General features: G+C 38.5%; 2 protein-coding genes across 3 annotated transcripts; both read left to right on the top strand.

The window, feature by feature from the left end:
• The first annotated feature begins 389 nt into the window (after positions 1-389).
• LOC131306437 (methyl-CpG-binding domain-containing protein 2-like) lies at positions 390-8,198 on the top strand. The gene is made up of 6 exons (XM_058332667.1): positions 390-587; positions 2,281-2,353; positions 4,590-5,208; positions 6,534-6,587; positions 6,748-6,881; positions 7,721-8,198. Exons 2-6 carry the CDS (start codon positions 2,296-2,298, stop codon positions 7,942-7,944), a joined length of 1,089 nt encoding a protein of 362 aa, XP_058188650.1. The 5' UTR covers positions 390-587; positions 2,281-2,295; the 3' UTR covers positions 7,945-8,198.
• Positions 8,199-9,519: 1,321 nt separating this feature from the next.
• Positions 9,520-21,204, top strand: LOC131306427 (1-(5-phosphoribosyl)-5-[(5-phosphoribosylamino)methylideneamino] imidazole-4-carboxamide isomerase, chloroplastic-like). Of its 2 annotated transcripts, none has more exons than XM_058332655.1 (9): positions 9,520-9,660; positions 10,992-11,162; positions 11,255-11,319; positions 12,972-13,179; positions 13,925-14,010; positions 16,984-17,085; positions 17,911-18,044; positions 18,887-18,956; positions 20,752-21,204. In XM_058332655.1, the coding sequence occupies exons 2-9, from the start codon at positions 11,036-11,038 to the stop codon at positions 20,926-20,928; spliced, it is 969 nt and encodes a 322-aa protein (XP_058188638.1). In that variant the 5' UTR covers positions 9,520-9,660; positions 10,992-11,035; the 3' UTR covers positions 20,929-21,204. The 2 variants fall into 2 exon arrangements, with proteins under 2 accessions (XP_058188638.1, XP_058188640.1); XM_058332657.1 differs by having other exon boundaries at positions 9,521-9,660; positions 18,908-18,956.
• Positions 21,205-26,174: the final 4,970 nt, after the last annotated feature.

The following is a 26,174-nucleotide window of genomic DNA, read 5'->3' as shown; positions in this document are numbered from 1 at the left end:
CCACGGTCGGCCATCTCTCAACTATCACCACCATCACCTTTCAACCGCTGCCAACCATCCACACCACAAACGCATGTCAACCATATGTAAAACAAAAGAAAAACACCTTAATATTAATCAATCTATCTATATTCAATTACATCTTTAGATGGTTTACTATCCATATTGAATCCACAATAAATTGGGATTGTATAAATCAAAAAATTTAGCAATACTAGACTAGATAGATGATTTGGAAAATCTGTGGCTTCTCAATAAGTCAAAAGAAATGATTAACGGAAGAATTACAAGGGGAACAGACTCAAAGATTGAGAAATATGTAATTTCTCAAATTACAAGGGTCCAACATGTAAATAAAAATACATTATGGAAGTTCATCGTAATATCTCCGATGTTTTATCGCCTTCGCTTCTCTCTCCTCTATTCTTCTCTCTTATCGAGGAGATCAAGCCACTGCAACGTTGAATACATGAATCAATTCGAAAAATATTGGTGAAATCCTTCGCAATACAGATGATCAACGCAGTTTCTGATAATTGTTCACCGTTTTCATTCGCAGAAATCATCCGCTCAGATCTCTCATCCTCGTAATCTCTCTCTCCTGATATATATACATATATATGTATGTATGTATCTTATTTATGTACAAGGATTTGTGGATAGTAACGGTTCTATCGTGTTGCGTCAATGTGTGTTTGGTTAGGCTATGAGATGTGATAGATTTGTTCATGAATGGCGTTGGATTGAATGATTTGTCAAGTTTTATGTTTCTTGGTTGATTTGAATGTTGTGTATTCAGATTTGTGCATTTCTAGGGTTTTCCTCTGGCTTCACTCTGGTATTAATGATTGAACACGGCTTGTCTGCCGTTTTGGAGCTGGACTGCACCCGCGCAGTCCGGCAGTTTCGTCCTCATTTCGGGTTAATTTCGATGGTCAGATTCATTCACATTGCAGAGCTCACTGAGTACAACAGTCGCGCAAAAAATCAAGTCGCGTGAACAATCAAGTCACTAGGATACCAAATAATATCTTAGATTGAAAAATAAAAATGCTCTTCAAGTTGTGATCCAGTTTGTCAAACTCATTTTGATTCTGTATAAATGTGCTTCGATTAGATATTTTTTGGTATTTGATTGATTGTTTACGTGACTTTTGTACTCAACAAGCAGTGTTCTAAAAATTGGAATTAATCGGTGATTAATCTCTGGCGGAGCCTATCGACTAGATCCAACTAATTGCTATGTGCCAATTAGTTGCCGATTACTAGGCCTTGAAGCTCGAAGGTGGCCGACCGCTTGGCTAGCACCTAGCGACTTTTAGAACATTGCCAACTAGCTCTGCAATGCGATTATGTGAGCGAATCCGATCATCAAAATTGACTCATTGAATGTGTGCGGTTGGGCCTTCTGATAAATATATTGGAGGATTCATGCATAGATGAATCCAATGTTTCAATTTTGGATGTGCCATTAGAGCCGGTCTTGAAGTTTGTAGGGGTGCGGACTCCTTGTATGCACACATTGGATAAACTTGTTGACATCCATTTATTGTTCGTGTTTTCGAAATCGATAACTACGATATAGATAGACAGAACACTCAACCATCATTTATATCCATTTCTGACAATGGTCAAATCATTGGGTCTTTTTTTGTCATCTTCCCCGCATAAATCCAATTTCTACGGGATCAGAACCAGCTCAAAATGGAGCAGGTACCCTTACTCTCTCTCTCTCTCTCTCTCTCTCTCTCTCTCTCTCTCTTTGCTTCTGTTTGATGTTTGTTTATGCTTAAATATGACATGTTTAATCACTCCTTGAAAGAGTATTGGAATGTCCGATCCGCACACCGGGAATGGATCAATTTAAGGCAGCTGCATTAGTACCATTTTTTCAGGGTGGGGGGGGGGGGGGGGGTCACTTCTATCCAGTGCCGGCCTTTGTGCCATTCATGACCCTTGTTGGATCCATAGCTGATTCATTTGCGATTGTTCTATGTATAAGATGACGTGTTTATTTGATCAAGTATTTGTCGATGTTGTCGAGCATCTTTGGTCGTATAACTCATCCATAATCATTGACGTAGTTCTATAGATTTCAGTTTTTATCATGTCTATTTTGAATGCAGACGGTCACCTCTCCCGTGCCCGTTGATTTACTTTTGTTATGCTTCTGGTTGTGATGTCTGTTTCTGTGTTTCTTAGTGCTCGGTTTGGTGCATGCATTTGTTGATTTTTCTGGATATCTACATTGGTTCATATGTTGAGTTTTTTCATTTGCAGAATATTGATCCATGTATGCTAGTCAAATCATTGAGTGAAGATAAGTCTCTGAAGCCGTATCCCGCTGAAATACGTAAGTTACTATGTATTCTTGTAAATACATGCGTGGCCGATGACAAGTATTGTATTTTTGTTATATGTGACTTGTGTGAGAACCGATTTTCATTTTACATATATCTACAGTTGCGAAATATGGATAGAGTATTTGTGCCTGGTGCAGCTAGAGCAAAGAATCTGTCAAGCTCGTTATATGCATAAGATGGGATTTTCTTTTTTCAATTGTAGATTGCCTTTTTTTTTCAAAGGAGCTGTTTGCAGGATATTAACATGACTGATTACTCATATTGTATCACAATTTTGTTATAGGAATGAGAAGATGTAGTTGGGCCCTGAAGTTTAGTTGAATTCGAAGGACCAAGAATTGAGAAAAAGCATTTACCAAATAATTAGTGGAAAAAGGTAAAAAGACGAGACTTACATGTCATGATGATAAAAAGGTGCCAATTTTTCCAAAATAATATAAATATATACAACAACAGAACCCATCTTGTCCCCAATCATTGGGGGTATGGGCGGGGGAGGATTGGAGGCAGACCTAACCTTTGGCAATATATGCACGAAGTGGTTTTTTCAAAATAGTATATGTGTCATGTAAATCTTGGAGAGTAACTTTTGTTTTTGTGTCCAAAGTCCTGAACACCGTCACTGTGTTTATTCAACCACCATTAAGTTCAGTAGTGGAGACTCTGGGTGCTAGAGTGGATCCAGGGAAGGACGGTGGGTTGTCCAACAAGCTGATTTTGTATGTTTTGGGTATTATATCATTATTGAAACTGCGTTGTCCTAATCGGTTTGCGGTCAAAGGGTTTTCTAAGAGGTTTGGTGGTCAATCAACAGTTTTATGCTTTGTACCATATCGAAGTTTGCTGAAATTTCTCATAAGCAACTTGTGACGAGTTTACTACCATGCTTCAAGCATTAAGTAGACTAGCTATAGAATCAAACTCTACTTGCTATGCACATGGGAAACAATATGTCCGTTTTGGAGTAGCTATTATATTCCACTTTTGGTTGATGTTACTTGTTTTCTCCTTTTCACTTGAAAAACACTTTGAACTTTATGTTCATGCCTTTGGATCGCCTACCCCCACCCAGAAAAATAAGAATACAAACAAAAGTGGGGTGTTGGTGACAATATTGTAGTTTTGTTTTGTCGGTAACTGAGCATTTTACTAAAAGAGAACAAAGTCATGAGGGAAAACCCCTTCATACAAACAACATTGCAAAGCAGCTTATACAACAAAAAGTATGATGGAGGGAAATGATTTAACACTCCCATTTTATCCATTGGCACTCCTTTTTTTTTTTTTTTTTCACGTGAAAGTATCAAATTGCCCTTCATAAAAGTGATTCAAGGGGCAAGGGTAATTTAGTAATTTCACATGAATAAAAGACAAAAAAAAGGGAGTGCCAATGGATAAAAGGGGAGTGTGAAAATCATTTCTCTTTGATAATAGCTTGAGTAAAAAATTACTGCTTTACACCCTGCTTTTCTCCTTTGTACTTTTATAGTTTTCTGTCTCCCTCCAGAAGCGGTCAAGTAGCAAGCAGCTCAAACCATTTCTTAGGATCTTGCTTCTTTGTGCTACATTATAATGCACATATATGCATAGAACATGTAAACTTTTACAAGAACTCCTATTGATAAAATTGAAAACGAAATAGTAATTGCTGCAACAAATCAATAGGAAAAATGCTAGTGAAGGTTTGAAAATGTGGGAATGCCTGCTATGCCAGTTATCCAATACACCTTTCTGCTGTTCTCTGCTTTGTCAGTGTTTTTTCTCCATATTTTCAGCATGACACCAATCCTTACATTTTTCTTTGCCCAATCTTACCATTTTAATCTGTGGTGGTTTTTAGGTTACTTTTTTGTACTTCCTTGCCCTTTAGGTTGACTTTGATGTAGACTTCTTCCTTTTGTTGGCATTAACTAGCTTATTGTGTTCTCTGTTCAACTATTTGTCACACCACAAATGTCTGACGTAACCTTTTCAAACCACCTCTTCACTTCTAGCAAGGGCTTGCCAACTCTTTCACTGGGTTTTGATGTTGTTCAAGGACCGGGTTTGATGTGTGTTCAAGGACCGGGTTTTATGTGTAGTCATTGTTTCATTAGATTTTGGGGGAACTTTAATTGTAGAATATGCTTATATAGCTGTTCCTTTAATTTACATGCGTCATGGGTAACTCTGGTTGGGTTATAGTTTAAATGACATATACTTTGCTCATTGGTTGCTGTATGCCAGGTGATTTAGATATATCCAGAATCCAGATGCAGTCGCGCCCTATAAAACTTACCTTTAAATTGAAAGTAAAAAAGGACGAAAATGGCTGCAATGGTTCTACTCTCCCAGATCACCCGAATAAGTCTTGTCAGCAACCTATAGATGAGGTTTCCCCTCAAGAGGAAGAAAACCATAGTGCAGCAGAGGATGAAGTTAATCAATCAGGTGAAGAAGATGCTCAAAAGCAATTGGTGGTTTATGATCCTGCTGCCAATGGTACAACCACAGGTGAAGAGGTCCAACCCCTTTCTTTCCCCAAAAAGTCAATCCCCTTTCACTCTTCCAAAGTGTTGCCGTCGGTTGGGGCTTTCACCGTCCAATGTGCTGAGTGCTTTAAATGGAGATTGATACCGACAAAAGAAAAGTATGAGGAAATACGGGAACACCTTTTGGAGAAACCTTTTGTGTGTGAAACAGCTCGTGAGTGGCGGCCTGAAATATCATGTGAAGATCAACCTGACATTTGTCAAGATGGCAGCAGGCTGTGGGCAATTGATAAGCCTAACATTGCTCAGCCTCCTCCTGGGTGGCAGCGGCTTCTAAGGATCAGAGGTGAAGGAAGCACTAGGTTTGCGGATGTGTATGTATCCTTATCTGTTTGTTTCGTTGTTTACATGTAGCATAGGAATTCCAATTAAGTAAGTTACCCGCAGCTGATCTTTGTTTATTTGGTTTTTGCATTTCAATTTTGTCTTGAAAGAAAACATCACTTTGAAGAGGTGATCAAAACGTCTTCCAATCCTTCTAAATATCGAGTGCACACACTGAAAGTTAAATTTTCAATTATGTTGATCATGGAGATCATAACTTCCCCTGGCTGATGCCAAAAGAGTGGTGAGGGTCTTCAAAGAAGAGGGCTCCCCAGGGGAATGAGAAAAAGCAGGAAGTAGAGCTGCTAGCCGGGAGTTGGATGGAGCTGCTGCGAATTATCTTTGTGATGATCCAATCAAATGTGACATTTTCCGAGGACCTTGGTTAGGATCGAAGGAATTGTTGTGCATGAGTCAAGTAGATATTATGGATGCTTAAGATGAGAGTTACGGGCCATGCATTGACATAAATGAGAAACGTAGTTTAGTTTTAGCCATTTAAGAAAATCACTTTTGAGGTTTCTTTTGTCTCTGGTATTTTGTGCATTTGCTGCTATAATTCAACTTCTTTTTTAATATTTATTTTCTGCTGAGATAGGTGTTTTTAAGGTTTCTTCATAAGAAAAAGGAAATTCTGTTGGTTGGTGTTAGGTGATAGCCTCACTGTTTGTTTCCCATTCTGAAAAAGTTTTCTTAATGGAAGATGCCTGAGGATGATGGGGAACCCTTACCATAGATGAATGTTCATATTGGGTTTTCCTGGTAATATACATGATACTCCTTGCAAACAGGTTGAGTAACAAAACTTCTGATAGTGCTCACTGCTCTTTAGCCACAATTTTTTATTGAAAGATTCAGCATTTGCTACTGTAATGTTTCATCATGATTGTGTGACTTGTGTCACTCCATTCTCATTTCATTTCTGCTTGTGTGAAGAATTATCTCTCTCTCTTTCTCTCTCTCTCTCTCTCTCTGCAGAAGATTTACTCTATTATTAGTTGACGAGGATGGTTTTTGGTTTAACGATGTTGACTACTTCGATTGGCCTTGCACTTTTTCTATCCTATTCCTAAAAAATGTATACACTGGGATATTAGTTACTCCTCAAACAGAAATACATACTGGAATAGTAGTGGCTTATGTTGAATATTGATAAATTTGCTCTTATCCCATTCTTTATGGGTACATTAGGCTCTACCTTTTTCTTATCCTTAGCTCCAAGTTGTTCTGCCCATATAACTTGATTAAGCTTCCAAAGGTAGCATTAGGTTTTTTTGTCTTCTCAGTTGTGATTTTCTACCTCTTATGTTTTCAGGTATTATGTTGCACCTTCAGGCAAGAGACTGCGCTCTATGGTCGAGATTCAAAAGTATATTGTCATCTGTTGCTTGATCATTCAGAATTTCTGTTATTCTCTTGCTCTTGACTTTTTTCTAAAAGAAGATAACTTGAGGCTAGGTTATGGCGTCAAAATGGTAGTTTCCCTTTATTTTCTTTTCGCTTTATATTGATGCTTTTGATTTGTCCAGGTACTTGCTGGAACATCCAGAGTACGTGGAGGCTGGAGTGTCCATTTCACAATTTTCATTCCAAATTCCAAGACCTTTGCAAGAAAACTATGTGAGGAAGCGTCCCACTCCCGCTCGTATCACACCTTCTGATGGTATGTATAAGCCTGGTACAATGTGTAAATATTCAAGAGAAAAGTATACTTATAATTTGATTTGTTCAGGGCCTTAGGCAACTAGAAACTGAAAATCATCCATGTGGCCACTTTGCTTAGCTTGCCGAACACTAATGCTTATTCAACATGCATGGCTTTCACATAGAACCAATTTTAGTTCTTTTTTATTTTGTTTTTGTTTCAGTCAACAAGCTATAATTCCAAATCTACGAATTTCTCCATAACTACTTAGGAAAATGCAATCAATTTACTTTTGATCATGAGATTTTTATCATTAATAACGGATGAAGTTGTACGAAATCGGGGGAAGCATCTCCATAAAATCATTTTTTTGCAAATCTTTTAATCTACTGTGGAAGTTAATCTTTTTCTCTGCTGTTTGTTGAATCACACAGTTGGTAATTGGTTGCATTTTGCTCGCCACTAACAAAACAAATAAGAATGTCTCGCACTTGTATTAGGCTCTATTTGTTTACCTGGATTTGAGTGTCGAATTGGACTAAAATCCAAGGAGACCACATATTGTTTTGTTGGAAGTTCTGCAGGAAGGACTTAATACCCTTTGGAAATAAAATCCCGCAAAACATGATACTATGGGCAATGTGATGTGGTGTTATCTTCTCCTTTTTCTTTTTTTTTTTTTTTTCTTTTCCTGTTGCACATATTATACCTTCACTGTTTAGTCCTCCACTCAAACAAATAGGCTGTTGGAGAAGTTTCATCCGTAAAACTATTTTTTTTCTAGCTCTAATCATAGTGCTTGAACAGTTTGATAGTACTACGGTTTGACTAAGTAGCATATTCATTGTCTGCTGCAGCCAATCCCCTCTCGTGGGCAGGTCCAGATGAGAATACAGATTTACGGCTTGGCTTACCAGGGTTCTGTGATGCACCTGACTCGGAAATTGTAGATCTTCCGGCAAAGAAAAAGGTGAGGCGGGGACCATCTAAACACGTTTTCAGTTGTGATTCAGTATATGATCAGCAGGTGGTGGAGTTGGAGGAGCCTTATCAGGCTCGAAATGATGTGTTTGAGATCTAGCTCTTGTTGTGAGGCCCTTTTTTGTCAACCGACGTTCAAGGTGTCACATGACAGTCTTATATTTTTTGCCGTAGCCTTGTGCGTGGAATGAAAATACTGTACTTTTGTCGAAACATTACGTCTGCTAAAGTGGGGGGCGGGCTCCGGTGGAGCTGCTGGGGTGTTAGGGAGAGATGAAGGAAATGTTGTGACTGTTGTTCAGTGAGAAATATAAAAACTGTTTTTATGATTATGTATAAAAGAATCTATTATCATGTTTGTCTGTATCAAATCTGGTACCCTACCAATTTCACTGCTCGAAATGTTTAAATTTGATTTATTTGTTAAATTTTGAGTTTCGATAACGTTGGTTTATCGTAATTCACCGCGTTTTTTTGGGGAGGAATAATGTAACATATGGGTGTTGAACTGATGCAGTGCTCCTCCAACGCCCATACCTTCTTATGCAATCAGCAATTTGGCAAAATCCTGGTCAGTGTAACTATTGTTGTCGCAAGCTCGATTTGATTAATTATTGGTAAATGCTCGTTCACTTTCTATTGTCGCTATATTTGGACTTTCACGAGCCCAGATATAACGACAATAGATTAGCTTGTGAAGCACATCTGTTGCACATATATCGCAACGGGTCTGATTTTTTAAATTTATTTAAACAAATTCACAACTTTGCCAGCAACTTTACGACACTTAAAATGGGAGAAAGTGGAAATTTTGTGTGATTTGAATACGACTTGTTTTCATTTCTACTAAAAAAACTAGGTCAGAATATTTCAATTTTTTTACCTGCCTTGTCATAAAATTTGAGAAAAAAATTTACCTTTTGACTTATCATTATTCGTAGTGACCGCAACACTTTTTAAGTTTTGTTTGTTTTTGAATTTATCTCGCGGAAACAAAAATAAAAGTATATGTAACCAAAAAAAATCGATCGGTTAAATGCACCGAATTGAAAAAAGTGTCCATCATTTGTTTAATACTCAAAGAACAAGAACTGCACCGTCAATAACATAATTTTAAAGTTTTGAGGTTACATAATGTATCTCTTATTAAAAATATTGTAGGATAACGTTGGTGAAAAAATAAAAGAAATTGATTTTTTGTACTTCTCTTTTCATATTAAGTACTCTATTTTTCGTTATTATTCAGTGAGTTTCATAAATTACTCCTCCATGTGTGCAGAAAATGAGTCAGAAAGTATTAGAGGTAGTTTAAAAAAAGAAAGAAAGAAAGAAAGTATAAGACAGTATAAATTTACATCAATAATTACTTTGGCTAAATAATTAAGCCAAATTATTATTTTTTTGTCCTTATTCAATTTTTTACACATTTCTTAGTTTTGAGTCGGATTTGGAATTATTGTCTCGTCTTGACAAAAAGAATTGAAAAAGTAAAAATTATGAACCAGACTATTTTTTTTAAATAGGCAAAAATAATTCAAAAAGTCTGTATGTTTTGGATTGTTTTTTTCTATATTCAAAAAATATTGATTTGGCTCGTAAATTTTTACTTTTTAGAAACCTCCCACCGAATCAACAATTTAGAAAAAATTGACGGAATACGATTTTTTTTGTTTATGAAAAAACAATAACTAATAATTTGGCTCAATTATTTAGCCTAAATAAAAAACAATGGAGTAATTAGAAGAGTGTGGTCAAATCGATCAGAATCAGAACCCCGACGTGATCTTAAACAAAGCTCCGGCAACGATTAGAACAGGTACCTCTCTCTCTCTCTCTCTCTCTCTCTCTCTGTTCGTTTCCCTCACTCAGTGGTCGTCTATCTCCCATTCTGTTGGTTTTTTCCATTGGTTCTTTGAGCGCGCAATTCACATTATTGTTGATGATATATGCTTATGAATTGAACAAGATCATTATTCTAACTGCGAAGTTTCCCTCATGTTTTTGGATTTCTACTTAATGCCTTAGCCAACTTGTTTCTGCTAAACAAAAACACCCTAAGGATTTTTTTTTCCCCTCCAAATTTTCTACATGTTAAGTGAAAGAACTTGTCTTCTCCTTCTAGTTTAGTGGAAACATAAGGAAGATAACTTGCTGGGTGACGATCCACTCAAATTTGATTTCCTTCGGACCTCACCCGGAAAACTTCCGGTGGTGAAGTTTGTGGTCACAATGAGCAAATCAAGAGCTTAAATTCAGAAGAAGAACGATTGGAAGTGCAAAGGGTAAAGCTATTAGTTTGCATTGCAGTGAATATATTGTTTTATGGTCACAATGACCAAATTAGATACCCGTTTGGCATTCTGGTATGATTTTACTAAGATGGCATTGGAACTTGGGTAATGTTTTCCCAGTTAAGTCATTGTACGAAAAATGGGAATCCTAATTGTATACAGGGGATCTCAGTTTGTTCAGGATTTGGAAAAAGTCTTGTCCTTTTTATGTGGAAATTTCTAAAAGATTGCTACAGGAAGTGACATTTTATGAATAAATATTCCAATTCATGGTAGAAATGATAATGGTACATGCCCTATGTGCATGGAGGTGGTCCAGGTGGAAGAAACTACAACTCATGTTCTCCTTCATTGCTTGTTCTCTTGGAAAGTTTGGTCACATAACTTGGGTCTGCCGGTCTTGTTTTTGATGAGTTTATGGTTAGCAGCAGATTCAAAAACAAATTTCTATGCAGCTGTATAGTCAATTTGGAAGGCGAGAAGTGAAATAAATTTTCAGGATGTTACTCTAGTGATATAAGAAGTGGAGGATTTGGTGAAAACAAGAATTGCAAAATTGGGTAAAATCGCAACATAATCTGAAAGAATATTCCATTGAGGACTTCAAAAGGAGTTTGGATGGTATTCGGAGACTTGAAGTATAGTAATGTGATGACACTAACCAATGTTAGGTGAAAAGCTTTTCATATAGGTGTCCCTTTTCATATTTAGTCTGAGAGAAGGGTTTTTTTTTTTTTTTTTTTGTAATACTCTCGTTGGTGTTTTTGTGGGTTTGGTTGATCACATGATTGGCTAAGGTGTATCTGCTAACCTAGTTAGGATATACTCCTTTAGCAATGATGCTTTTACTTTCCAGGCCCTTTCTCTCGATGTATTCTTTATCATTGGGCCTCAGTTAGAATGAGGATTCACAGCCTCCGAGCCACCAGCTCCTCATTGGGCCTCAGTTCATTTTCTACAATCTACGATGGCAATAAAAACAACAATTGGCAAAAGTATATGTGGACTGTGCCTTCATCTGTCTCGAGTATGCCTGCTTCCATTTTGTTTCCTTCATTGGTACACCTGAATATGTATGTTTCTATCTCGTTGATGCATTTTATTGTACGCTTCGTATAGGGCCTCCTCGTGGACTGTGCATCCGATCTGGAGTTCGGTTCCGCCCTTGCATTGACATTCACAAGGTTGGACTTCTTTTGCCATTACCGATTTGGGTTTTCATATCTCTTTGTGTATGAGCCTTTCCCTTGTTTGTTTACCATATGTATCATGACATATAAATATCTGTTTGCATCACATTGAATTCTGACCATGAAGAGTGTGGGTTCAATTGAGAATTGAAATGCAAACCCATTTAAGTAGGGTGAGAAGAATCAGCCAAGGGTAATTATCATAGCAAGATTTACTAAGTTCTAGGTTTCTTGGAACATTTCTTGAAGATATTTTATCTATTTGTTTAATAATAAGCTTAGTAGATTTAAGCTAGGTATATTCACCTTGTTTGGTTCACAACTCAACTCATCCAATTTTCCTTTCTACACGTTTCTCAATACCTTTTTCTCTCTATCTCTCTCCACTCATTACATCAAAAATTACTTTCAAAAATGCAAACCAAACAGGGTGAATATTTTCCTCGGACGTAGGATATTAAATAACAAAGTTTGAAAGTGCTCTTGATAACTTTTTAGTTTCACAAGCTGAATGTTGGCCATGCGCAATTACCGGCTGATTGCTTTGTTTTACATAAGGTTGCAGGTCACCAAGGCTGTGCAACACATGTCAATGTCCATTCGCTTTTCACGATGTTGTGCCTTTGTTGAGGAAGGAATCAATACATTGTGAAATTGTCATGTAATGGCTGCAACTGATTTTTGGAAGCATGAATCTTGCAACAGATCTCATGGTTTTAAAATGGATTTTTGATGGTTACCACTCGACTCCCTCTTGGAGGTGGCATGGCATTCGATGGAGCACAATGTGTTCAAGCAAAGCTTGGCACTCTAAATAAACGGGTTCTATGATGAGACATTCCCTCACCTCTAGATACTTCAGTTGAGCTTAGAATATGAAACTTATGTATTGCTAGATTCGCTTCATTGAGTGAACCTAAATTGTCATGTAATGGCTTCAACTATTTTTAGAAGCATGAAACCTGTACAAAATCTTATGCTTTCAAAATGGATTTTGAGGGTTTCCATTCGAATCCCACTTAGAGGTGGCATGGTATTTGACGAAGCGCACAATGCATTTAACCTTAGCTTGACACTCATCAAAATCAGTTATACTACACTACATTCTCCTCAACTCTGGATACTTCAGTTCAGCTTAGACAATGCAATTTATGTATCACTACATGGAGTGAGCCTTTGTGTTTGTTGATAAGCAAGGGTTTCACTGATCTTTCTGACTTACTTTATCTCTCCTCCTGATTTGGTTATTTCTTGTGTCACTTGTGACACTTTGTTTAGCTGGTAGTGGTTTAAACTTTAAGAACAACTTCTGCATGATAAACCTTTGTTGCTTGGGTGGGTTTCCCATGTTTTCTGTAATGTTTTGTTGGACACATTGCATTGAGGGTACTGCTAAGGAGAGAACAAAAACCTTTTCTATCTTTGTCACCTGTCAAAATGGGATTTGGATTATCCAATGGTATTGATCTATAGTTGGCTTCCATGTTACAATCTGTGCCAGGGACCTACAGTTTTGGCCAGATCATGGAAACATGTCGAACCTATTTGATTGATAGGTTTGATTTTTCATGGTATTTTTGACTCTCAAGGTACTTATAAGAGGGTTTGTTTTTACTTTTCCTGATTAACACAGAGTTTGTTTTCAGGGGAAAGTTAAGCAAATTGTGGGGTCTACCATTCAGGATTTGAAGGAGGGTAGTACATCTCCAGTAACCAATTTTGAATCAGATAAGTCAGCGGCAGAGTATGCAATCATATACAAAGAAGATGGCCTTACAGGTGGTCATGTCATCATGATTGGAGCTGATCCTTTAAGCAAATCGGCAGCCATGGATGCACTGCATGCGTTTCCTGGTAGACAACTGTTACTCTTTCTTTTTTTCCATAATGTATTGTTCTTCACAATTTGTGATCTTGTTTTATATTCTCTCCAACTTATGCATGGCAGTTGGAACAAAAAAAAGCTGCACAGAAGAAGTTGTCTTATTCAGTACTAGGAAATAATTTGTTGTGCATTCACACCTGAACACTGGAGAGTTAGAACCCTATGCATCGGGGTTATTCTCGTAATTTCCATTAATAGAACATCTATCAAAAAGTTTGTTATAAGTACAGGGTGCAACATTGTAATGTTCGTAGAAATTATTACCTCTGCTGGTCCTATAAGCGATAATTCTTTGCACATAGGTAGGTAGTAACCGAGATTCCTAATTGTTGGGGTTCCCCAATTATGAGCTTGTATTTTGGTGTAGTAAAAATCGTCACCCTTCAAGTTAATTCTTTTAGTTTTTTTTACTGTCATCTTCCCCTTCCTCCTGCTCTTCTTAATCATCAGACCGTGTATTTGTAGTTCCATAATGCACCTTATTTGCAATTTATACAGGCTCGTATAGAAGTATGTGTGCTTGTACATGTATGTTGAGGCATATACCTTGAACATCTAGTATTAGTTGATCCGTAGGTAAGCGACGGTTAACCTTGTGGTCTAAAAGGCAGGTTTTATAGCTGTCCCATGTTGTCTTTCCGACCGCCTAAAGTTTTATGTTTAAACTTATAGATATTCTCTGCTGAACTTACTGCGAGGACTGATAACATCCAGGTGGTTTTCATGTTGGAGGTGGGATCAATCCAGACAATGCTTTGAGTTACATTGAAGAAGGAGCCAGCCATGTCATTATCACATCAGTATGGTTTCAGTGTTCTTTTTTCTTTTCTTAGGAATCGTTGCAAAAAAGGCTCAGCACTATTTACCATGTGCTTCAGTCTGTGGCTCTGTTATGTGATGTATTATCAGAAAAATCATACTGTTAATTGTCATGCTTGTACCCCTCTGTACCCTCAATCCACATTCATGCTCACCCCAAATTTTTGGTTTTGGTGAATTCGGTATAAATCCAACAATTGACTAGTTGCAACTCAGACCACTTCTACATTCTTGATTACGTTGCTGCTTGTTCCTGCACGGTGTGCTAATCCGAGAAGTCTTTGACGTTGGATGCCATTTACATTTTTTTGGGTAAATTAACTATCCATTAAGCAAACAAACCAAAAACACAGGCCCAAGCCCTTGCAAGCAACCAGGCCAAGTTTGTTCCTGGCTTAGCTAGAAAGCAATTGCAACAAGAAGCAAAGCTGTTTATCCACAGAAAAAGCTACAGGGAGCCAAAAATCCTAGGACTCGGTCCCCAATCTCTGGCCAATAGTCTATTTCTATCCGTTGGCTTCAAATTCCTCCATGACCATTTGCAGGTTACTTCTTCTGCAATCAACGAACACAAAACAGAAGCAGGCACTGATTTACCCTGGAACTATCTGTTGTTCCTCTCCCTCCAAACCCTGTAGATAGCTGGTGCCATGGAGAGCTTGTCAACCTTCATAGAGCAAGAGGTCCCTTTCATATGATTGCACACCCATTCCATTTCTCTTGACAACCCAAAACAAGGTCTAACAATCTTGTTTCTGCTCAACAACGGCTCCATACAAACTGGGAATACTCGCACTCAAAAAAACATATGCTCATGTGTCTAAACCTTGCTATGGCAGAGCACATACCTTGCATCCACACACATCCCCCAACACATGACAGGGCCCAAGGAACAACAGACAAGGTCCATCTACCTGTAGTGGTGAGCACGGGTCGGGCCGGGTCGGGTTGGGTTGGGTTGGACCCTAACTGGCAACTCAACCCCATCTGGTTGGGTGATCTCCTTTGAGAACCGATTTTGACCATAAGCATGGATAAAAACCGTTTGAGAACACTACTTCAGTACTTATTGCAGACGGGTTACGGTCGGGTCTTCGGGTTAGACACGGCATTATGATCGCTGCTTCATCTTCATTGTCTTCTAGTTTGAACAACCCAAATCCCTGTCAAACTTAAACCATTCAAATAGGAAGAGAAATCTCCACAGATTCCTCACTCTACCACCGAAAAGCCTGAGAGATTGCTCCCTCTTTCCTTTGTTGTAGGGAAGGATGTTTACAAAGAAGATAGAGAGGGTCCAGGAGTCTTTGTGGTTTGAGAGAGAACAAAGAGCATGGGTTGGAGAGAGAGAGAGAGAGAGAGAGAGAGAGAGAGAGAGAGAGAGAGAGAGATAATTAGGGTTAAAAAATGTAAATGTATACGTGGGACACGTGTAGCATATACCGTATTCATACCGAGAGAGAGAGAGAGAGAGAGAGAGAGAGAGAGAGAGAGAGAGAGAGAGAGAGAGAGAGAGAGAGAGATAATTAAGGTTAAAAAATTTAAATGTATACGTGGGACACGTGTAGCGTATACCATATTCATACCATATTCGCACATACTAATAACTTATATGTTGGTCGGATGCGGGTTAATCACACACACACAACAACATAACCCATGTTGTCCCAATCATTAGGGGTATGGGCGGGGGAGGATTGGAGACAGACCCAACCTTTGGCAATATGCACAAAGTGGCTGCTTGCAGAATACCACTGAACAGTGGCCCCCAAACAATGTTCTAAAAGTTGCTAGGCGCTAGTCGGGCGGTCGGCCACCTTCGAGCTATTAATTGGATTAATCTGGCAATTAATCGGATTAATCGGGCAATTAATCGGTCCATATTAATTAGTAATCGGTGATTAATGGTTAGTCAGACCTAATCAGATAGACCCCGCCAACAATTAATCGCCAACTAATCGCCGATTAATTTCTTGTTTTAGAACACTGCCCCCCAATACCTGTTTTGCTGCGGGACATGCCCACTAATCAAAGCCAACCACTGCTGCTGTTCAAACCATCCAAGAGGCGTTGGCTCAGACCAGCTTGGTTAGGTTAGGCGGGTCTGTCGGATTTTTGCTCACCCCTATCTAACAGAGTTTGGATGGGAGGTATTGGGGGCCAACACTCCTTTAGTTATAGCATTCTTTGGCCTTCATGATTTCCATGACCCTTGATGGATAACTGAAGCCAATTTAGTGTACGAAGGACCTGAAGTATGCCAATTATCTATCCCGAGAAAGGTAGCCAACCCATCACACATGACTTTTTTTGACCCATGGCTGCACGACTTCTCTAAGATTAACAATTTCCCTAATGGTCCAAGATGTCCAATGGGAACTCTGACCCTCCAATGACTTTGATGTCTTATAACATACATACAGTCCCCTTCTAGTTAGGGATCCTTACTTTCCTACGGTGTGGACCTCATAGTTCGGAGCCCCATGCTAATAATCGGAGCCGTTCAACTTGCTTAAAACTTGTTTTAAGAGTGCCTGCAAAAAATAAGCTCAAACGAATATTGGTAAGTTCTTGATCCAAACAATTTTTCATAAACAGTTCCTGTCAAGCTTTATGTATATCATTTAAGGTTCTTACTAGAAGGGGACTGTATATCATACATTTATATGTATGTATGTATGTATATGAACCCATTTAATCCAGAGAGTATCAGACTTCATGGACACTTTCGGTAAATGGATTATTCCAGATCTTAAGCAACCTAAAACCCAAGCACCCCTCCTCTTTAGCACCAGAATTCCTAAAATCAGGGCCAGTCCTGACCAAACCAACTGTTATTTATGTTACTTTGTGCTAACCAGTTATACTGACACTGCATCTTCTTGATTTGTGTGAAGGAATAAACCATCTAACTCAAATATATTTGTTGAGAGCTTTTTTCTTTCTGGTTGCAGTATGTATTCGATAATGGGCAAATGGAACTTCAGAGGCTTAAAGAACTTGCCCGTGTTGTTGGAAAGCAGAGGCTCGTGTTGGATCTTAGTTGCAGAAAGAAGGTACGAGAGTCTATGGTGTTAGATAATATGCACTGTTGGGATTTGGCCCTCATTTGGGAAGAGGCGGCGACTGTATTTGGTTTCTTTACAGTATTTTCGATAATTTACAGGCATCTCCAATCCTTCATCAAATTCAAGGTTGATGAAAAGGGGGTTAAAATCAGCTGCAATCCTTTCATCGAATTCGTATCAAATCCGTAAATGCTTTAACATGAGATCATATCTGACGAAGTTATAAAAGACTAATGTTTGGAGATGATTTTCTTTCATGGAATTTGGTTGTGGGAATAATGTCGGAAACTTTTTAAGAAGATTCGATGGGAAAAAAAGAAATGGTTGGATTGCTTCATATCAGATAGAGCTTTTAACCTAGTTTTCTTCCAAATCAGATGAAGAGGAAGAGTACGGATTGGAGATGGCCTAAGTTCAAGTGCAAGCAAGTACTAAACGTATACTGTTGTTCTCCAGATGTTTTGGTTGAATCTCTATTTTTCTAAGACTCTAGTGATGTTTTTTCCGTTCCCATTAGGAACATGACCTTGTAACCCACCCTTTCTCAATTCGTTATTGACTGGAATGGATTTGTGGCACGGATAGCTTGTGTTGGACTTCCCTTGCTTTGAAGTCTTGTGCTTGGTCATTCATGGTGGTGCAGTAACTGTCGCTAGGAATTCAGGTGAAAGAAAGGGGCTTTTAAAGGAGCGGACAATAAGATACTAGACATATATATTAGTATAAAGAATGGAGACCAGTCTGAAAAATGTGTGAAAGTTCTCTCTACCTATTTCCTTCTCTCCTAATTATTCTAACTATTGTGACATGCAGGAAGGAAAATATGCAATTGTCACCGACAGGTGGCAGAAATTTACTGACGTATTTCTTGATGAGAAGATAATGGATTTTCTTGCAACATATGCTGATGAGTTTCTTGTCCATGGTGTTGACGTTGAAGGGAAAAAGTAAGTTGTACAACTGTCTTTTGTTCTTTCTTGTTGCAATGTGTGTTATGTCTTTTTGTCCACAAAATGTTTTCTGTTCAAGGTGCTTCATTTTGAGAGAAAAAATTGTTAGTCTGGTAGGATGGGACATCGATGCTTTAACTCATTATTGTCCAAACCGTCATGAGTTCCGCTCTTTGTTGAGGCGGATTAAAGTTAATATTGTTTGGCCTTCATTCAGTTCTCCCACTCTTTTATTGTGTTGTATCGACGCTTTAACTCATTATTGTCCAAACTGTCATGAGTTCCGCTCTTTGTTGAGGCGGATTAAAGTTAATATTGTTTGGCCTTCATTTAGATCTCCCACTCTTTTATTGTGTTGTTGCTTGTAAATGAAATAGTAACTAATACCATCAGGAAGACATTTGGGTGCATTGTCATGAAAACGGAAGTGTTTTCCTTTGGTTTATTTTTTGATAGGAACACTATGAGCATATAATCCACGTCAGGATATTGTGATTTGTTACGTGATCAATAATGAGGCAAGTGTGATCTGCTCTTTTCTCGTGACAGATATATGGAAATGATCAAGTAGGACATCTATCTATTAATTCTAAAAGAATTGAAATGAGTACTTATTTAGAATCTCCAATTGTGTTAGACAAGTTCAGCTACGTCATCCAAATACATCATAATTTGGTTTAGTAACTTATCAAACATATAATTAATTATCATTATTCGAAAAACTGAAAGTTCAATTTCACTACCATGCTATTGAGATAGTTTAAGTTATCACTTTGGGCAATTGGACCCTTTTGAAAACTTGGTAATCTGCTGTTATGCCTTTTTTAATTTTGATTTAGTGATCTAATTTATTTGTACAGGCTGGGAATTGATGAAGAGCTTGTGACACTGCTTGGCAGGCATTCACCTGTATGTAACACATTATCTTGTCCGTATCTTTATGTTTCTACATGTCATTTTCCTCGGAGGCTATCAAGATACCTTTACTTCTTAATTTTGTTATCTACTTTCTGGATTTTTTTTTTTTTGAGAATTGACATTCGCCCTTCATATTTTACTTCTTACACTCCTCCACCTTGTCAATTAGTATGTGGCATGTGAAAAGGGGTTCCCAGCGGTGTTTTACCTAGTTTATCGCATCAAGTAGGGCAGGCTGAACATAAACTTCATGCATCACTCTTGATTACTAGTACTAGTATTATTGTTACGATGAGTGAGAAAACTTTATGGAAAGCTATCCAAGAACATGATTAATGCAGCGGTAGGTTTCCAGTCATGAATTATGATGACTGTAATGGAGAACTATACTAAATCTCAAATCAAATGGACACAAATAAGTCATTAACATCCTCAGATTTTGCACAATTTGTACTAGACAACAAACCAGATGAGTGAACTTAATTCAGAAATGAGATGGCAGAGAATAAGAAAGAACCCAAGTGATGTAATCTGCAGAGAGACTGAAACAAAGAAGAGCAGAAAGGTGGCTGAGAAATACCTGAAGATATTTAGAGGACATAGCGTTGAGATGCAACAGTGAAGCACCAGTAGAGAAGCAGAAAATCCCGCAAGGGGAGAGAGAGAGAGAGAGGAGAGAAGAACCAGCAGCAAGAGCTATATATTCATGTTATTTTTCAAAAGAAGCTGCTGGGTGGTTTTTATTGGGAACGCCAAGTAGCCCTACTGCTCCCTTGGTACGTTTCACCTTTATATTGCTCCAAACCAAACCAATTCTTAAGTTCTAATCAATTGAGCTCGGCTGCATGAATCCGTTTTCTCCATTAGCTTTGTCGAGGGTATCGTGTTTCGTGATATCCACAAAGCCTAGATTATTTCGAACTAGTGCCTCTAAAGTCAATTTTGGTCTACCAAGAGGATGTTCTAGAACTCTTAGGTGCCTATGAAAGGGAGGTGGCCTCACTTGGCCAATGTACCATACACACTATTCCAAAAGCCATTGTATACTTCTCTCTGAAGCAATGCACTCTCCATTCTCTCAAACTAAGTGTTCTCGTCTTCCTGACTTTTTGTGCTTAAAGGCTTACTTAGCACCACAAGAGCAAGTGCGAGTTTCTAGGTGCCGTAAGGTTATCTTAGAATCGAGCAAGTCCGTGACAATAAGCTCTATGACCTTCTTGGGGACACCCACTGGAAATAATAAGCTCTATCACCTTCTTGGGGACACCCACTGGAAATAATTGAAGACAAAACTAGAGATCTCGTTTTTATTACCCAACTTTCATGGATGATGACATGGTCCATTGAATTTGCATCTTCTCTGCACATATCTATTCACAAGAAACTGCTTATGGTGGTTCAAATGTAATTTTTGCATGAGCTACTACCTACAAAAGAGGTGTATGTTGTTTACATCTAGTCTTTTACCCACCGTACCACTACTGCTGAAGGTTTTCTTGGTTCTTTTTCTTTTGCTTTTCCTTCACAGTTTGTTCCCTTTTCCTCTTTTGGTATGCTGTTGCGGGTAGAAGCTTGTGGATCTTATATTTGACTGCAAGCTATAGGTTGAAAGGCCCCGGTCGACATGAAGCTGGATACTTTTTAAATTTATAGTTTGCAGAAGCACACAGTAACCTATAATTTTTGTAAAGAACCTCTCCTTGAAAGTAACCAGGCTTGTTTATGTAGCCATCCACGCTTGCTGGTTATTTTTCATTTTGTTGATTCATTGAGGTTGGCTTGTCAGATTCCGGTGACTTATGCTGGTGGTGTCACAGTGACGGCTGATTTAGAGAGGATAAAAGCTGCAGGGATGGAGCGTGTCGATGTCACTGTGGGTAGTGCTTTGGATATTTTTGGGGGCAACTTGGCATACAAAGATGTCATCGGTTGGCATGTCCAACAGCAGGCTTTGGCAGTTTAGTGTCACCCACCTTGCCTCTTGTATGTTTTCCTGAAATCGGCTTTGTGATTGTTTATGCATGGATTTGTCTATGCATTGAAGGATTGGAATTGAATTTTATTACATGTTAAACACTCAACTACTAACCAAAGTAGTAAAATGTTGAAGTGTCAGTTGATATGTACTGCAGTTGCAGTAGGCAGCTGCTTCGGCCCTTAAAATCTAGTACTAGGTCATTTTCCTTGAAGTTTTTCAATATAGTAGACTTGATCTAATCAATACAACTTGTTGTGGAAACTAAGGATCAAACGAGAACACAAACACACACACAAACACAGAGACAAAGGATTTATGTGGTTCCCCAAAATCGGGTACGTCCACGGGGGGCAGCCGGATTATATTTAGGAGGAGGAGTTACAGAACACTCTACTCACTCTCTCAAACTGATACAAACAGATACAAACAGATACAAACTCAGATACATTTCTGATTTCCCACACCACATACAAGTGCAGACGGCTCAATTTATAGGCAAATGATAGAGCCCTGTTCAAAAGCCATGCTTATGGCATTAATTGCAAACCATGCGTGAGATCTTCCCAGCTTGAGATCTTCCCACGCCTAGGATTTCCAAACCAATTGCATTCAATGCAACCCACGCCAAATCTTCTGCAAATGTGCAGATCTTTCCATTGTCAAGAAAGACTGCTAATCTTTGACAAATGAGAATGAAGTCAAAACTCAACACAACTAACCTGCATCATATTGCTGCGTCGTTCTATTTTCAGATCAATATGTATAGGTGTGTTTTAGTCGACTTCATACTTTTCTCACGCAACGTTGGAAACCTTGGTAGAATACCAATACCAGCATATTTTTGATTTTCTGTGCAAGTATATAGTCTATATAGAAAAAAAGTGATATTTGGTTTCTGTTTCATTAAACTCTGAAGGCCTATGGCAGATTAATGATCCTTGAACATATTATTTCGTCTGCCTGTACCGTATTTGTGAGAATCTTATATGGGAAACCTGTGAAGTAATGATGAGCCTCTTCAATTTGCTTGGGCTTGTTCATACAAAGATTTGCTCTGCATCATATATTGCTGCGTCGTTCTATTTTCAGATCAATATGTATACGTGTGTTTTAGTCGACTTTATACTTTTCTCACGCAACGTTGGAAACCTTGGTAGAATACCAATACCAGCATATTTTTTATTTTCTGTGCAAGTATATAGTCTATATAGAAAAAGTGGTATTCGGTTTCTGTTTCATGAAACTCTGAAGGCCTATGGCAGATTAATGATCCTTGAACATATTATTTCGTCTGCAAGGTTCCATATTTGTGAGAATCTTGTATGGGAAGCCTGTGAAGTAACGATGAGCCTCTTCAATTTGCTTGGGCTTGGTCATACAAAGATTTGCTCTGCCTTTAATTGGGACTCTTGCAAGTGGATGGTGAGATTGATTTCCCCGTATTAGTCGAGGTGCAACGGCCTGGACACTTGAGTTATCGAGGGGGTGGAAACAGGGAATGAAACAACCAAAATCTTGATTATTCAGAGAAATACGCATGCCTTGTGAGGAAAGGGATGGGAGGTGTTTGGTCTTCGGTTGAAGATTTTGGTTTTGGACTTTTCTCTCTGCGCACGGTCTTTAATAAATTTTCTCTTAATTGTTACTCCCATTTTTCTCTCTTAATCTCTCCACTCATTACTCAAAATCCTAAACCAAAAATCCTAAAACGAACATGGTCCCTGATTGGAAAAATGTCTTTTATGAATAAAAAGTTTCCGGCTGGGTAACGAAAAGGGAATGATTTCTTGCCTCTACAATCTTTTTTTCTTTCCCCTTAGCAAAAGAAATTTATTAATCTCTGAAAAGATACAAAGATTAAAAGGATAAGGGCATCCGAAGGACAAATTACTAACTTAAGGTTATCCGAGATTCAAAATGTTGGCAAGAGACCAACAAAAAAGGTTAAGCTCAAACCCTAAAAAACACACTAAACAGCCGCCTAAACCTAAAAACAGCCACCAAACAAAGGGGATGCTAACAGTCACCACTTAGAAGAAACCGAAAAAAGACTACCTGAAAACAGCCACCCAGCCTTTACAGCAAAAAGGAAGATGGAGCACCAGAAAAACAACAACAAAACAACCTTAGCAAAATAAGCGAAGAAGCAACCGAAAATAAAACCCCAACAACCGCAACAGAACACAACCAGCAAGCTAACAACAGAAAGCAGAAAAAGACAATAGACAAATACCCCAAAAAGAATAGAAAAACAAAATCAAAACTCTATTGAGATGGAGACACCTTCCTCCAAATCATCAAAGGCGCCATCAACAATGCCATCAAGCTCCTTATCCGACATTTCACCTTCCTCCAACTCAATATATTTTTTAATGTTCTCTCTCTCCCCGCCATAATACTTAATGCCAAGAATAGAGCCTAAATCCATACACTTACGAGCTTGCTTAATTAAGAGGGAGTTTCTATTGCAAATGTCATGAGAAGAAAAAGAAGAAGCGGGAACCTTCTTATATTTCTTTAACATCTTGGCCTCCTTAAACCCAAATTCGGAAACAGCTTTCTTCTTTCTAATCTTTCTTCTCGATCTATTGAACCTCCTCTCCAATTTTTCAATAGTTTGGTGAATGGATCTCTCTCCTGGGATACTAAGCTCATCGCTCCTATCCTTCACATCGCTCATCTCCTTCATAATGGGCCTCAAAAGAGGAGTAGGACTGGTAATAGATTGACACTCTGAGAGGGAAGAGTTTTTCAAAGAGACCAATCCATCAACCTTCCCTCTATGAACATCACAGTTCTCGACAGCATTATCTTTCTCAATCGCCAAAATGTTATCTCCAAAATGAAAATTATTAGAGCAATTGATCTCCTTATTTTCACCATTCACATCTTCAGCCCCATTATCGGATGAATTCTCCACCACGTCCTTCACGTTGACCCCCATCTCTCCTTCGGACTTCTCCTTAGACTTTGAAGGCCACATAGTTTTAGCATCGCAACCCTTATTACATCTGCATCTCGCATTGATGAAATTAGTAACACCCACATGTTCTTCAACAACTCTAACAGGAAAAACTTTACCATTGAAATCCAAATCTACAGTTTGATTGATAGACTCAAAAACGTTTGTAGAAATACCGACATCAAAAGAAGAGCAATTTGACGTGGCTCCATCCAAACTAATTACCTCGCCCCAAATTCTTCCATTAATACCGTGAAAGGTTTCAGCATTCCAAACATTCAACGGTACCCGTAGCAATTAAGCCAAACAACATGAGAAATTTCCTTCAATGGTTTAGGTTTCCAAGCCAGCACAAACCACTTTCTTCAAGCATAGCATTCATGTCTTCAATGGAAGGAAAAGTAAGCAAAACAAAATTACCTCCCATTGAACGAATCTGAATATCCCAAACCCCATCAGCTATGAAAGCTTCCGAAAGAGATTCCACCGGCCGCAGAGATGGAAGCTTAGCAACAACGCTAGCTCCTCGACAGCCATTGGTTCCCCTCATCCTAGACTTTAATAGAAAACCTAGTAACAGAAGTACCGGGGAGACTCTTACCAGCAAAGGAGGGACTTCTACAATCACCACCGAATTCTTTACTCTTGATGTTATTGGCCGGAAAATCAGTAGCTTCATGCACCCTATCACAAGCTTTCTGAAGGGGAATCCTATTGCGACTGTCCTGAGAGAACCTAGCAAGGTTCACATGAATGCTATAATAGTCTCTAATAAGAATCCCATTGAGATTGCTGAGCCAAAAAAAAAGAAAAAAAGAATCCCATTGAGATTCTGAACAGCCCTCCCTCTCTGCCTCGTCTCTCGATTTAAATCTAACCTTAAAGATTGCCTCTACAATCTTTTAAGGTTAATACGTCCCTTTTGTCATTCTGAATTGGATCAAAATTTTAGCCCTCGTCAACAATCTTTTAAGGTTAATACGTCCCTTTTCTCATTCTGAATTGGATCAAAATTTTAGCCCTCGTCAACTAAATTCCCAACCGTTAAATCCTCGACAATTGAATTCTCAACAATTTTCTTGGCTGAAATATTGTGGATTTGGAACAAAATGAGCGGATAGAGTTTGAATTTTGAAACGGGGCGAAACCTTGAGTTCGAATTTTGAAACGGGGCGAACCTTTGTGTTTGAATTTAAAAAATGGGACAAACTCTTGAGTTTGAATTTGAAAATGGAGCGAACCCTTGGTTTGAATTACCGCCCTTAGGTGAAAAAGCTTGAATTTGAATTATTGCCCTTAAGGCGAAAAAGCTTGAATTTGAAATTTGTCCCTTAGGATAATCACCCTTAGGTGAGAAAGCTTGAATTTGAATTATCGCCCTTAGGCGAAAAAACTTGAATTTGAAAATGCTTAAATTACACCGTTTGGGGCGTCTAGCGAGACGAGCAGACCATCTTGAAGATGTGCCCAAAACTGATTTGTAAAATCTAAGGGCGGATCTCAGGGAAACGACGACGATGATATAGACACCTCAATCCTGGCCTCCAACGATGCGATTTGGGCCCATAAGAAACCATGCTTTCGCAACAGTGTGAGCCGAGTGAACATGAAGGAGAAGAAAGATGAAAAATTGTGCAAACAAAGCTGTCAATTACTTTGTTTCTGATAGGAAAAATAGAGAGATTCGCACAGCCAAACTCACATCTCCATTGCATTGATTTTCTGAAAAAAAAATACAGACACGCACGTCTCAATATTTATCTCTTTACACTCATCTCATTGACATTGGAGGTGGCGGGTTTCCGGTTTCTCTCCTCCTCTCTTTGCTCACTCACTCTCTCTCTCTCTAGATCTCTCTCTCTTTCCTACACATCAAAACTCAAAAGCCCACAAACATACATAGTCACACTCAATCACAGCCACAGAAAATTTTAACCTAACCTAACCTAACCCAACCCCCAAATTGAACTTTTGAAGGGAAAATTAGTCATAAGGATAGTAAAATAGTTTTTATTTAGGACGCCAATAAAGTAATTTTTAGTGGAGGTCCTTCAATTTTTGAGTTATTTAGTCATAAGGCCAAAATATATTTATGCATTTTCGTAAGGTTTTAGGACGCACTTTCTTATTATAGTCTTTTAGTGATTTAGACACTTTCACAGAGTACTTTAGGATTTTAGGCACTTTCATACATAAGATACCCTAGGATTTTACGTACTTTCATAGAGCACATTTAGCTTTTCTCCAACAGTTTTTGTCATGTACAGAA

The sequence above is a fragment of the Rhododendron vialii genome, chromosome 1a (genome assembly GCF_030253575.1).
Source record: "Rhododendron vialii isolate Sample 1 chromosome 1a, ASM3025357v1".
NCBI lineage: Eukaryota > Viridiplantae > Streptophyta > Magnoliopsida > Ericales > Ericaceae > Rhododendron > Rhododendron vialii.
This window is presented reverse-complemented; position numbering and strand designations above follow the sequence as displayed.

Excerpts from the sequence above, each read along its gene's own strand:
- LOC131306437 (XM_058332667.1), top strand. The coding sequence starts at position 2,296 with ATGCTAGTCAAATCATTGAGTGAAGATAAGTCTCTGAAGCCGTATCCC. Across the intron at positions 5,209-6,533 it reads AGCACTAGGTTTGCGGATGT|GTATTATGTTGCACCTTCAG; the intron begins GTATGTATCCTT and ends TTATGTTTTCAG. Across the intron at positions 6,882-7,720 it reads TCGTATCACACCTTCTGATG|CCAATCCCCTCTCGTGGGCA; the intron begins GTATGTATAAGC and ends TGTCTGCTGCAG.
- LOC131306427 (XM_058332655.1), top strand. The coding sequence starts at position 11,036 with ATGAGGATTCACAGCCTCCGAGCCACCAGCTCCTCATTGGGCCTCAGT. Across the intron at positions 18,045-18,886 it reads GTTGACGTTGAAGGGAAAAA|TGATCTAATTTATTTGTACA; the intron begins GTAAGTTGTACA and ends ATTTTGATTTAG. Across the intron at positions 18,957-20,751 it reads TGCTTGGCAGGCATTCACCT|ATTCCGGTGACTTATGCTGG; the intron begins GTATGTAACACA and ends TTGGCTTGTCAG.